Genomic DNA, 12,899 nt, shown 5'->3' on the forward strand with positions numbered 1-12,899 from the left:
TGTTGCCTAGAGCAACATGTCAAGAAATTCCATCCCTTAATGATACAATAAAATTTCTGTTAAAAGCATTTTATTCAGAAAACCAATATCTTCTTCCTTATTAGCATCAGTTTTATTGTGAGTGTGTGTTTCTTTTAACAAAGATCTTTTCATTCTACCATTGCTGAAAATAGTTTTCGAATAATCTTGTTCTGGTTTCGAATATTAATATGTAATGTCTGTTAACTGGCTTGTTTAAGAGCCCTTCATGTTGTACTTTTTAAAAACAATCACAAGTACAGTTTCTAATTAAACAGAGTAAGTAGGACACAGGAACTAAAAGCAGATCTATGCTAAACAAGCCTTTGCGTTCAGATCATGTTGCTCACTCCACACGAATCACTCTAAATACAGCTGAAGTAAGGGTATCATTTGCATCCAAGTACCTATCACCACTTCCACTAGTCAGTGGTAGAATGTACCCATATTTTGGAGATAATGGAAGCTAAATAAAATTGACATTACCTTTAGCGATGCTGTCAATAGCAGCCACCTGGGAGGGAGCATTGACTGTGACATGCTGGGTGAGACACCTTGAACCCACTACGGATTCTTTCATTTCTGTAGCCACCCTGTGACCTGCCTCTCATCAGCTGCTCACCGCTGCTCATTTTCTCAGAATGTAGAATAGATGGCATACTCCTCCAAGTCCTCTCCTGTAGGGTACTGTAGTGAAAGCTAATATTTTTAAAGCCATTTGGATTTCTTCTGCTTAGAATTTGGAGGCAGCACAGTGTGTTAGAAAATAAAATGGGAGCTACGGGTTCTGTTTTCAATTCCATTCATTTTCTGCATGGCCTTGGCCAAGTTATTTAATTTCTCTGTATCTCATTTTCCTCTTTTGTAAAATGAAGGGGTAGGATTCTGTGAAATACTGGTACTAAAATGTCTATGATTTTATTATGGGAAAATATATGTTTTGCTTCTGAGATCTTTACTACCTCACAATACATAAATGCAAATTGACCTTCATCTAGGCTTTGGGACAGTGAAGTATTTTGGTCATAAGACACGACCTACAAACCTTCTTATATGAAGAATACCAAAAGCAAAAAGAAAAATTTTTAATTGTATATAATTCCATTATTTTAAAAACTATATGTTAAAGTTAAAGTCTCCCAAACCCCCCTTCTAGCCTCATTCTGTTGATAGCCTGGATCAGAGTCTTCCCGGATTCTAGCAGTCACCTTATTAACAAGGGGATTGGCAAGGGCTGCTCTGAGGATTGACTGCCAGCACTTAGAGTTGGGCCGTACACACCTATATAACCATATACGGCAACTCTAGGATTGCTTATATTTCCAAAAGTGTTTGAAGAGTCAAGAGCCTCCACTTTGAAACTTAATCATTCTTTAAAAACTTTTTAAAGGTACAAACACAATGAACCATGCTGTTACTACTGCTTAGTACTTAATTTGTGAATGTGCTCAATGCTTAGTCAATTTGGAAACAGCAGGGATAGGAGAAGAGAAAAGACTGTGTGAGGATACACTTTGATGCTGTTTTGGGGAGAAAGTATGACAGCAACATCTCTGGGGAAGGTCTGTATCTGAGAAGTGTGTGAGATTCTTCACTTCTAAAAAATCCAACTTCATTAAACACTACTCATTGTATATTCTGACCAAGAATCATTTAGCAAAGCCAAGTTTACACTGAAATATGGGGTTGTTTGTTTCTACACAGGGTACATAGCATTTTATGGGCAGCAGTGAATTCTTTCTGGTTAGTAAAGGAATATATATCTCCCAGCAGGAAAGTCATTAACAGAGGATAAGGTATCAGTTGTTCTTCAGGAGCCCCATTATGAAAATTATCAGTTTAAGTTTGAGCCTTGGGGATTAATGAGCAAGCGTTTTACTGTAACCTGCACTACCTAGGGAAAAATCTATTACCACATGTAGTTACCTTGACTTTTTTTCACTGTAGGGACTATAGTGATCCAAAGGATTGAGGAAAATTTTCTCAAGTTTTCATGGGGTGCGAAAACTCAACGTTTCTTATTTCTGGAAATCTTTTTCTCTTCTCCCATTCTGTTCTTTGCTCATGGTGTTTCTTCTACCCCAGCTACTATTCCACACTCTGAAACCTCTTGTCCTCCTGGCCAACTGTTATTCACCCTTAAAGTTCTGGCTCATAGATTAGTTCTTCTGTGCAGAATCCCAACTTCACCATCACCTCCACTGCTGCTTAGAATTAGTAGCTCATTCTTTTTGGTTTCTGAATCTAGCTGTTGACAAATCAGGCCTCCTCACAAGAGTGTCTTCTTCTTCGGGGTGGAGACAGCGTCCAAAGTATCTTTGCGTTTTCTCTCTCCAGCTCAGACACAGTGCCTGGCAGATGGAGAGTCCAGAAATGTTTGTGAAGTTAAAGTAATCATAAGGACAATACGGAAACCTTGTGGGAGATGGTTTACTTTAGAAACGTACACAGACAGCCTCCACCAGCTAATCTTTTCTTTCCAAATCTTAGGTTCAATTGACCTTGATCCATCCATGATGTTGGACACTGGAGAGATCATTGACACAGGATCTGATTATGAAGATCAGGTAATTAAAACTGAAAAATATTTCTCTGTATAAGTGTTTTTAATTTAAGCCTTCGTAAATGTTTTATTAAAAAAAAGAATTATAATCTTCATTTTATGAAGTTTTTACAGATAACTAATAACATATTCCATGATAAGTGATCGTAGCCTACAGCTTTTGTTAACTAACTTTAACTCTTTAGTCCCTCACTTAACCACAAATCCAAAATAGCAATTAATTAAGGAAAAGTTTAGGGTCGAAAGACACATGGGATGAAAGTGAGGTTCTGTTGCCCAAGAATTTGACTGTGTCTCTATCCCTTTGCTAATAAGCCAGCAGCATTTCCTGAGCATCAGCTACAGGCTCAGTTCTCTGCTTTTCTATTTCTGACCTTTGAAAGGGACTGATGACCAAGGAAAATATGGCCAAGAAGTTAAATATATTTTCTCTTTGAATAAAACCAAAGAACTGTGTCTGGGTCATTTTCCTTTCAGCAGAAAAACTCTCCCTACTGCTATATTTTAATGATCCAGAATAGTTGGCAAATGATCCAACTCTCTAATTAGGCCTTATTTTTTTTAAAAAAGGATTATGTTTGAAACTGCCTTCTACCTCTCACCTGTATTCCTTGGCAATGGGCGAAAGCCAAGTGAACATGCTCTTTTGGGCTTTTTTTTTTTTTCTGTCTTTAACGAATATATATCACAAATAAAGCAACCAGATATGACCACTGTCCAAATGCAATGGCTGGCTATTCAGAATCTAGTTGCACGAGCATGAAGTTGCTTTCTTTGCTTTACAAGACAAGAAGACATTGACAAGGAATTTAACAGGTACCATGTATTTATGGTAATTGATACCATTTATTAAGCACTTAATACATACTAAACATTGGGCTAAATTCCTTATGTTCATCATGATAAAAAAAATTTTTTTTAATCATTATATCACAAATTCTTCATATCTCTAGAGAGTAGGAATTCTTATCTTTATATTGCTGTTGTTGTTATATACCATCAAGTTTGCTGTTTTGATTCATAGTAACCCCTGTGACAGAGTAGAACTGTCCCATAGGCAGCCTTTATGGAAGCTACAGCCTTTATGGAAGCAGATCGCCAGGTCTTTTTTCTTCAGAACCGCTGGGTGGGTGTGAACTGCCAACCTTTCAGTTAGCAGCTGAGCACTTAACTATTTGTGCCACCAGGACTCCTATCTCTATTTTACAGATAAGGAAATTAAGACTTAAAGAGTACTATGCCCAAAGTTACACAAGTAATGTCAGAATGAGGACGTGAACTTACAGTCCATTCCCTAATACCCACATTATACTGCCTCCCATCCTAGTTCCAAACGCAAACCATTCATTAGCTATGTGATCTTGGACAAATTCCTTAACTTTTATGAGTGTCAGTTTTCTCATCTGTTTAATAGATTTTTCATTGGAGTAGACCACTGTCATGGATTGAATTATGTTCCCCAAAAAATGTGTGTATCAATTTGACTTCTCCGTGATTCCTGGTATTATGTGATCTTCCTGTATGTTGTAAATCCTGCCTCTATGATGTTAATAAGGGAGGATGGGCAGCAGTTGTGTTAGTGAGGCAGGACTCAACCTACAAAGATTGGATTGTGTCTTGAGGCAATCTCTTGAGATAAAAGAAAGAAGCAAGCAGAGAGACTGGGGGACCTCATACCACCAAGAAAGCAGTGCTGGGAGCAGAGCGCATCCTTTGGACCCTGGGTCCCTGCTCAGAAAAGCTCCTAGTCTGGGGCAAGATTGATGAGAAGGCCAACAAAGAGAGAAAACCTTTCCCTGGAGCTGACACCCTGAATTTGGACTTTTAGCCTACTTTACTGTGAGAAAACAAACTTCTCTTTGTTAAAGCCATCTACTTGTGGTATTTCTGTTATAGCAGCACTAGATAACTAAGACAACCACCAACCTATAAGATTGTGTAAGAATTAAATGAAATAACCTGGAGCATAGTAGGTGCTCAGACAATGTTGGATAATCCCAAATGCTTTATATCCCACAATGAGTGTCAGTGTACTACAGTATAGGACAGATCAGGTCGTTTTAACTGTTAGCTGTATGGAATCATGGTATATTTGAATATGTAGTCACTGACAAGAGCCCTGGTGACATAGTGGTTAAGAGCTTGGCTGCTAACCAAAAGGTGGGCAGTTTGAATAATCCTCCAGCTGCTCCTTTGAAACCCAATGGGACAGTTCTACTCTGTGCTGTAGGGTTGCTATGAATCGGAATCGACTCAAGGCAAATGGGTTTGGTGTTTTGTTTTTGTGGGGGCGGTTCAGTTGCTAACTCCGAAGTCCCTGGCAGAAACACATGCTAAACAACCACTATTGAAGGTGAGCCCACAATTCAAAATTACAATTTGCACAAAGAAATGAACTGTAACACAAAGCCAGGTGATTAAATAAATGGAAGATTTAGCAGCCCAAGAATTAGCGATAACAGAAAAATCTGAAAAAGACTTTAAAATAGGAATATTTAAAATATTCAAGGAGATAAAGAAAAGGTTAGAAACCATAAAATCAGTGCAGGAAAGATGAAAAATTAAGAGGTAGAAAGGCAAAGGGAAGAAATAGAAATTCTAGATGCAAAAAATATATTATTGTTGAAATAAAGATTCAGTTCCCAGATTGACTAGTAGACTAGACACAGCTTGAAAGAGACTGACTGGTAAAATAGACAATGACTACCCTGACAGGGAACACAACAGAGAATCCCTGATGGAGCAGGAGAAAAGTGGGTACAGACCTCAAATTCTATTACAAATACCAAACTTAATGATCTGACTGAGACTGGAGGGACCCCAGAGGTCATGGCCCCTGGACTCGCTCTTAGCCCAAAACAAAAACCATTCTCGAAGCCAACTCTTCAGACAAAGATTAGACTGGACTATGAGACTTAAAATGATACTTAGCCCAAGTAGACACATGAGACTACGTGGGCAGCTCCTGCCTGGAGGTGAGATGAGAAGGCAAAAGGGGACAGGAGCGAGTTGAACGGACATGGGAAATACCAGTTGGAGAGAAGGAGTGTGCTGTCACATTGTAGGGAGAACAGCTAGGATCACATAACAATGTGTGTATAAGTTTTTGTATGAGAAACTGACTTGAATTGTAAACTTTCACTAAATGAATGAATAAATAAAAGGGAGACTTACTGATAAAATAGAGAAAATTACCCTGGTGTACAACAGAGAGCTGGGTAGATGTCAAATATGAGAGAGAATTTAGGCAATGTTGAGGATAGAATGTTTGGCCAACATATTGTAAAAGGAGTTCCAGAAGGTGAGAATGGAGAGGGTGGAGCAGAGACTGTGTTCTAACAGATAATGGTCGAGAAGTTTACAGAGATGATAAAATATGGGTCCCCAGATTAAAAGAGTACACCCAGTCCTCACCGATTCTATTTTCATTTAGTTATTCAACAAATATTAATTGAGCATCTACTATATGCCAGTGACTGTTTAGGCAGTTGGAATATATAATTATATAAAATAGACCAAGATTTCTGCCCTCAGGAGTTTACATTCTAGTGGTGGAGACAGATAGTAAGCAATAAATTAGTAAATTCTTTAGAATGTCAGAGGTGAAAAGCTCTGTTAGGAAACGAAAATGAAAAGGATAAAAAGGGTTAGAAATGCGAGCGTGGGGGACAGATTACAATATAAATAGAATGATTAGGATAACCCTCATTAAGGAGATAGATACGAGCAAAGACTTACCATATAAGGTAAAACATCAAAACATGGCAGACAAAAATAAAATCTTAAAAATGGAAAAGGATTACCTATGGAATGACAATTTTGACGGCAGCAGACTAAATGAAGCAAAAACTTCCACTTATTAAACATCTACTATAAGCCAGACGCTGTGTTTTCTGGTTTCCATTGTTGTTGATGGGTGCCATTGAGTCGGTTCTGACCCACAGCAACATTATGTACAACAGAACAAAACACTGTCCAGTCCTGCACCATCCTCATGATTGTCGTTATGCTTGGGCCTATTGTTGCAGCCACTGTGTCAATCTATCTCACTGAGGGTCTTCCTCTTTTTCACTGACCCTCTACTTTACTAAGCATGATGTCCCTCTCCAGGGACTGGTCCCTCCTGATAAAATGTCCAAAGTATGTGAGATGAAGTCTCACCATCCTTGCTTCTAAGAAGCATTCTGGTTGTACTTCTTCCAACACAGATTTGTTCATTCTTCTGGCAGTCCATGGTATATTCAGTATTCTTTGCCAATGTATAATTTATATGCATCAATTCTTCTTCCATCTTCCTTATCTATTGTCCAGCTTTCGCATGCATATGAGGTGATTGAAAACATCATGGCTTGGATCAGGAGCACTTTAGCCCTTAAAGTGACATCTTTGCTTTTTATCACTTTAAAGAGGTCTTTTGCAGCAGATTTGCCCAAATCAGTGTGTCGTTTGATTTCTCAACTGCTGCTTCCATGAGCTTTGATTGTGGATCTAAATAAAATGAAATCCATGACTTCAGTCTTTTTTCCTTTTTTCATGATGTGATCATATGGTTTCCATGAATTAACACTAATCCTTACAATAAGTCAAGAAGGTAGCTCTGTTTATTTCCAGTTTACAGCTCAGAAAATTGAGGCTCATAGAAATTGAGTGACTTCCCAAAGTCCAGTTTCTACTTTTATCACTCCAATAAAACTGTCATCAAGTTCACTGCTAATCCACAGCCAATTCTAGTTAACACTTTTTAGTTCTTGCTTTTCTTGATTTTTCCTGCATTTAAAACTGTAAATCAGAGCTTAGCAAACTTTTTCTGTAAAGGGCCAGGTAATAAATATATTGGGCTTTTCAGACCATATGTCTCTATTGCAACTGCCCAGCTCTGTCACTGTAGCACTGAAGTAACCATAAACAATACATAAACAAGGGAATGTGGCTGTTCTAGTAAGGAGCCTTAGGTAGTGCAAACAGGTAATGTGCTTGGTTGTTAACTGTAAGATTGGCAGTTCAAACCGACCCAAAACTCCTTGGAAGAAGGACCTGGCGATCTGCTTCCAAAAGGTCACAACCTTGAAAACTCTATGGAGCACAGTTCTGCTCTGACATACATGGGGTTGCCATGAGTTGGAATAGATTTAAGAGCAACTAGTTTAACTGGTATTCCAGTAAAACTTTATGGATACTAAAATGTGAATTTTGTATTATTTTGATGTGATTTTTTTTCTAACCATTTTCGAATGTAAAACTCGGGTTCAGCTGACGGTTGTACAAAAATAGGCAGCAGGATAGATTTGAACTGTGGACTATAGTTTGCTGACTTCTGCTGTAAACTTTTCCTCTATTCTTGACATTACTTCCACAAGCTGCCAACATTTCTAGAGTATTTAATACTGTTCCAAGTGCCTCACACTTACTACCTCATTTATCTTCAGACAACTATATAACGTAGAAACTGAGGAACAGAGAAGTTAAGCCGTTGATTCAAGGTCACACAGCTGGCAAGAGATGAAGCCAGAATTCAAACACAGTAGTCTGCCTTCAGTGCCAGGATTAGAAAAGATAGACGAGGCTGTGCTACAATGACAAATAAAACTCAAATCTGAGTGCTTTCCTTCTGGGGGTCCTTGTACATGTGACCTCAAAGGGATCATGCAGGAGAAGGAAAAGAGCATGAAGGCTCAACTGCTCTTAACTGCACATTATTTCCATTCACACTCAATTAGTGACCCTAGTCACGTGGCTCTACCTAAATGCAAGGAGGCTTGCAAGGGAGCTTCCTTATGTGCCCAGGGAGGGAGAGATTGATTTGGTGAGCATAGAACCACTCTAGGCCACAAAGCTGCTCTTAACCATGTGCTGCAGCTCCTGCCTCCGTGTGTTCTCTTTCCCGACACTCCTACTTTACAAGTCACTCTTCCCCCATTTCCTTGCTGAGCTCCTCTCCATTGCTCCATCATTTAAATATGAGTTCTTCCCAGGATCCTGGCCATGGCCCCTTCTCTCTTCACTCCACACATTCTCCCTGAGATACTTAGTCATAGCCGTGATTTAAGCTTCACTTACAGCTAGAGGGTCGCTAGGAGTTGGAATTGACTTGGCAGCAATGGGTTTGGGATTTTTTTTAGTTTAGAGCTCTCTGATGAGTTCCGGCAGCTTACGTCTACCTGCTAGCCAGCACTAGTTGTATTTACCACGTGCATCTCAGACTCAACATGACGAAAACTGAGCTCACCATCTTCCCCCACAAAACCTGTTCTTCCTTCTGTTTTCCCTATTTCTGTGAATGATGCCACCATCCCCTCAGCTGCCCAAGAAACAAGTGTGTCTTTCTAGCCCCCTTCCTTTCTTTCCTTCCCTCCATCTTGGACTGACCTCCAAGAAGCCGGTCAGTCTGGTGTATAGGTATCCATTCTCCCCCTCCAGCTCCACTGTCACTGCCTTGGTTCACCCCTTCAGCCTTATTTACTCACCTCCCTGGGACCATGGAGACAGCCTCCTTATCACTTTCCCTGTCCCAAATTCCTCATCCACCAAAGTGCTCTTTCTGAAAAGCAAATCCAGTCATGGCATTCCACAGCTTAAAACTCTTCAGTGGCTCCTCATTGATTTCAGAATTAAACCAGAATCTCTTAACATAATGTATGTTATGAGATATTGTAATGAAGCTCTATATCCCTCTCCAAACTCATCCAAAACACACTCTATGCTCCAGCCACACCAAGCCATTTGCAGTCCCCCCAAGTGGGTTGAGCTTTGTACAATCCCTTTCCTCTATATGGAAGCTTCCACCATTCCCACCACCCCTGTTTTAGATAACCCCTACTCATGTTCCACCAGGACCAAGCATCTCCTCGAGGAAGCCTTTCTTTTATTACTTATTAGGTTCAGCACCTCGGGAGGCCCATGAGACCCGTATTATAATATTCTTTTGCATTGCAGAGACTGTTCTACTGTGTATATCCTCAGTGCCTGCCACACAGCCTGACGTACAACATGTGCTCAGTAAATATTCATTTCTTCTAAAAGCCTATAAAGTGAACTCTAGGTCTTCTACTTACTGTGTGATTTTTTGGTAACTTGAGTCTCAGTTTCCTCTTCTCGAAAATAATGATGATAACCCCCCTTTTAAGTATTGCTGTGATATCAAAGGAAGGTAGGGAGTGTAAGGTACCATGTTCAGAACAAATGCTCCATAAATGTGAGTCCCCTTCCCCCACTTCCCAAACCTTACTTAGACTGAACTTTTCAGGATTCAGTGCCCTTCTGTAGCTGACAGAGGCCACGTCTTCTTCAGCTCAGTAAATGCTAATCGTCTGAGCAGTGTTTAGAGTGTTGAGCCCACACACTGAATCTGAGAATGACGCCAGGTTGACAAAGGCCACACCAAGGAAAAATGCCTGTATTTCTCTTCTCTGTGTACTTTCTTGTTCACCATAAACACCTCTCAATACAGAAAAACTACAGCTCAGTTCCTTAAACCCTGAAGCCATACTTCTATAGTTGTTGTTAGGTGCCGTCGAGTCAATTCCGACTCCTAGTGACCCTAGGCACAACACACGTCTGTCAGTTTGTCGTACTGTGGGGGCTTGTGTGTTGCTGTGATGCTGGAAGCTATGCCTCCAGTATTCAGATACCAGGAGGGTCACCCATGGAGGACGGGTTTCAGCTGAGCTTCCAGACTGAGACAGACTAGGACGAAGGACCCAGCAGTCTACTTCTGAAAAGCATTAGCCAGTGAAAACCTTATGAATAGCAGCGGAACATTGTCTGATATAGTGCTGGAAGATGAGCCCCCCAGGTTGGAAGGCACACTTCTATAGCTTCAACTAATCCAGGAGAACAAACAGTTGCTCCCTATAAAACATTAGTGTCTTTTCCCCATAAGGCTCAGTGGAACACTGATAAAGATGCCAGGCCAAATAGCAGTGCTCCAACTCAGAAGCTCAGGAGCAGTCATTCATTCTGCAAGTGTGTATTGAGCACTTACCATGTGCTGGGCTCTGCACTGGGTGCTGGGATAAAAAGTAATGGTAAGCACTGAGGCCATGGACCCCACCCCGATGGAACTCATACTAGAGAGTGATAAGTGAGCAGTGAGGTCAGGCTGAGTGGGGTGGGTTATTCTTAAGGAGACCATCCCTCATTCATTTGTTCGTCTAGTGTGGACTGAGCACCTGTTGTTAGTCAGGCACTGTCCAAGGCCCTGGAGGTAATATTGGAAAACAGGGGCAGACAATATCTGTTCTCCAATGGGCTTATTTCTTTCATAAAATAAAAGGGAGGATCCTGTATTTCATGGAAAAATACCTAAAGGCTGGACACATCTGCTGAGTGGAAATGCATGTTTACAGTGTCAGTATAGAAAAGAAAGCACAAGGTGTTCATTTACAAGTCACCTGGAACCATTTCCTCCTGCTTCTGTCACCCAGTTGTTGACAGTGAAAAAACACTTTATAACATTTTGTTGGTTTTCCTTTTAAATATACACTTAAATTACTATCACTGAACTCAACTTAGGTCTCCCTCTAGCAATAAAGAAGTTTCTTGGCACAGACCAAGTTCACATGACTTCCTTCCACTCTGCCCCGGTCTCAATTATCTGTTGTCATTGTTGTTAGGTGCTGTCAAGTCGGTTCCAACTCATAGCGACCCTATAGGACAAAGTAGAAGTGCCCCATAGGATTTCCAAGAAGTGGCTAGTGGATTTGTACTGCTGACTTTTTGGTTAGCAGCAAAGCTCTTAACCGCTACACCTCCAGTGCTTCAATTGCCTAGTTATCCCATTATCTAGTGCTGCTTTAATAGAAACACCAAAATTGAATGGCCTTAACAAACAGAAGTTTATCCTCTCACAGTCCAGGAGGCTAGAAGTCCTAATTCAGGGCACCAGCTCCAGGAAAAGGCTTTCTCTCTCTGTCAGCTCTGGGGAAAGGTCGTGGCATCAATCTTCCCCTGTGTCTAGGAGTTTCTCAGCTCAGGGCCCCTGGGGTCAAAGACGTGCTCCACTTCTGGCTCTTCTTGCTTGGTGGCATGAAGTCCCTCTCCTCTCTGCTCATTTCTCTCTTTTATATCTCAAAAGAGATTGGCTCAAGATACAATCTAATCCTGTAGATTGTGTCCTGCCTCTTTAGCATAATTGCCCCTAATCCTACCTTATTAACATCAAGAGGTTAGGATTTACAATACAGAATAATTATGTCAGATCACAAAATGGGGAACAACTACACAATACTGGGAGTCATGGTGTAGCCAAGTTGACACACAGTTTTTGGGGACACAGTTCAATCTGTAACAACCCCTGAGCTTGTCTGTACCTGCATCCATTCAGCCAGCTTCGGAGGAGGAGTTGCTCATCCTGTCTCCAGGCTCACATGATCCCACCCCTCACATCTTCATTAATGGACCTTGCTCCATTAATTGGTTGTGCTTTCTTTCTCAAGGCTCTCATCCTTGAAGTGTCTTTTTCTACCACACTCACCCTCACTTTGGTGGCAGCCAATAGTGCCATGTGTCACAGAAAGGCCAAGCAGCTTACTGTCTTTCCTCTCCCCTTTCCTTCAACACCAAACTTGGTAAAAGAGAAGTCACTTCCCCTGCTTCTACATCCTTACCTCCCATTCTACCCTGTAAACTGGCTTCTGCCTACCCTTTACCCCTAAAAGACCTTAAAAAGTGACCTCATTGTTACCAAACTAGGAGAATGTTTCCCAGTCACTAACATGTTTGGGCCTTCTCAAATCTCTCACTCCCTTGGCTTATGCCACGTCTATAGCCATTAGTTCTTTGTCCCCTTTCCCCAACATGGTTTTTCTTCCTCCATCTACCCCTTAAAATATTGTATTCCCCAAGTTACATTTTAGGACCTCTTCTCTCAAACACAACTGCTTCATCCATGCCCATGCCTTTGGCTTTATTAATTTGCTTATTCATGTTTGAATATCGAGAGTATTTTATGTGCCAGACTCTATATGAGGTGTTGGGGATAAAATGGTAAGAAAAAGAAGACATAGTTCTCGCCATCATGGGACTTACAGTAATAAAATAACCACATAAATGAATATAAAATTAAAATTCTGGCAAGTACTTGGAACAACAGGTGCACAAGGCTGTGCATCAGTGTGGTCAGGAATGTGGAGAGGGACTTTTCTAGATGAGAGATGCTTGAGTTGAGATCTGAAAGATGAGTTAGAGGTAACCAGGTATGTGTGAGGAGGTGAGAGAACAGCAAAGGGTTGGGGGTCAGGACGTTCAGAAAGAGGAAACAGCATGGACAAGTAGGAAGAAGCATGTCCTTTGAAAGAAGGCCACTGTAGCTAGAGTGTTG

General features: G+C 40.8%; 1 protein-coding gene across 3 annotated transcripts in view; it reads left to right on the forward strand.

Moving 5' to 3' along the window:
- The window catches only part of AK5 (adenylate kinase 5), a 401,842-nt gene that overhangs the window by 258,651 nt on the left and 130,292 nt on the right, over positions 1-12,899 (forward strand). For all 3 annotated transcript variants that reach the window (XM_049875613.1, XM_049875612.1, XM_049875611.1), the window contains one exon: positions 2,509-2,585. In XM_049875613.1, the coding sequence (XP_049731570.1) occupies positions 2,509-2,585 (77 nt within the window). The remainder of the gene's footprint in view (positions 1-2,508; positions 2,586-12,899) is intronic.

This window comes from Elephas maximus, chromosome 3, assembly GCF_024166365.1.
Source record: "Elephas maximus indicus isolate mEleMax1 chromosome 3, mEleMax1 primary haplotype, whole genome shotgun sequence".
NCBI lineage: Eukaryota > Metazoa > Chordata > Mammalia > Proboscidea > Elephantidae > Elephas > Elephas maximus.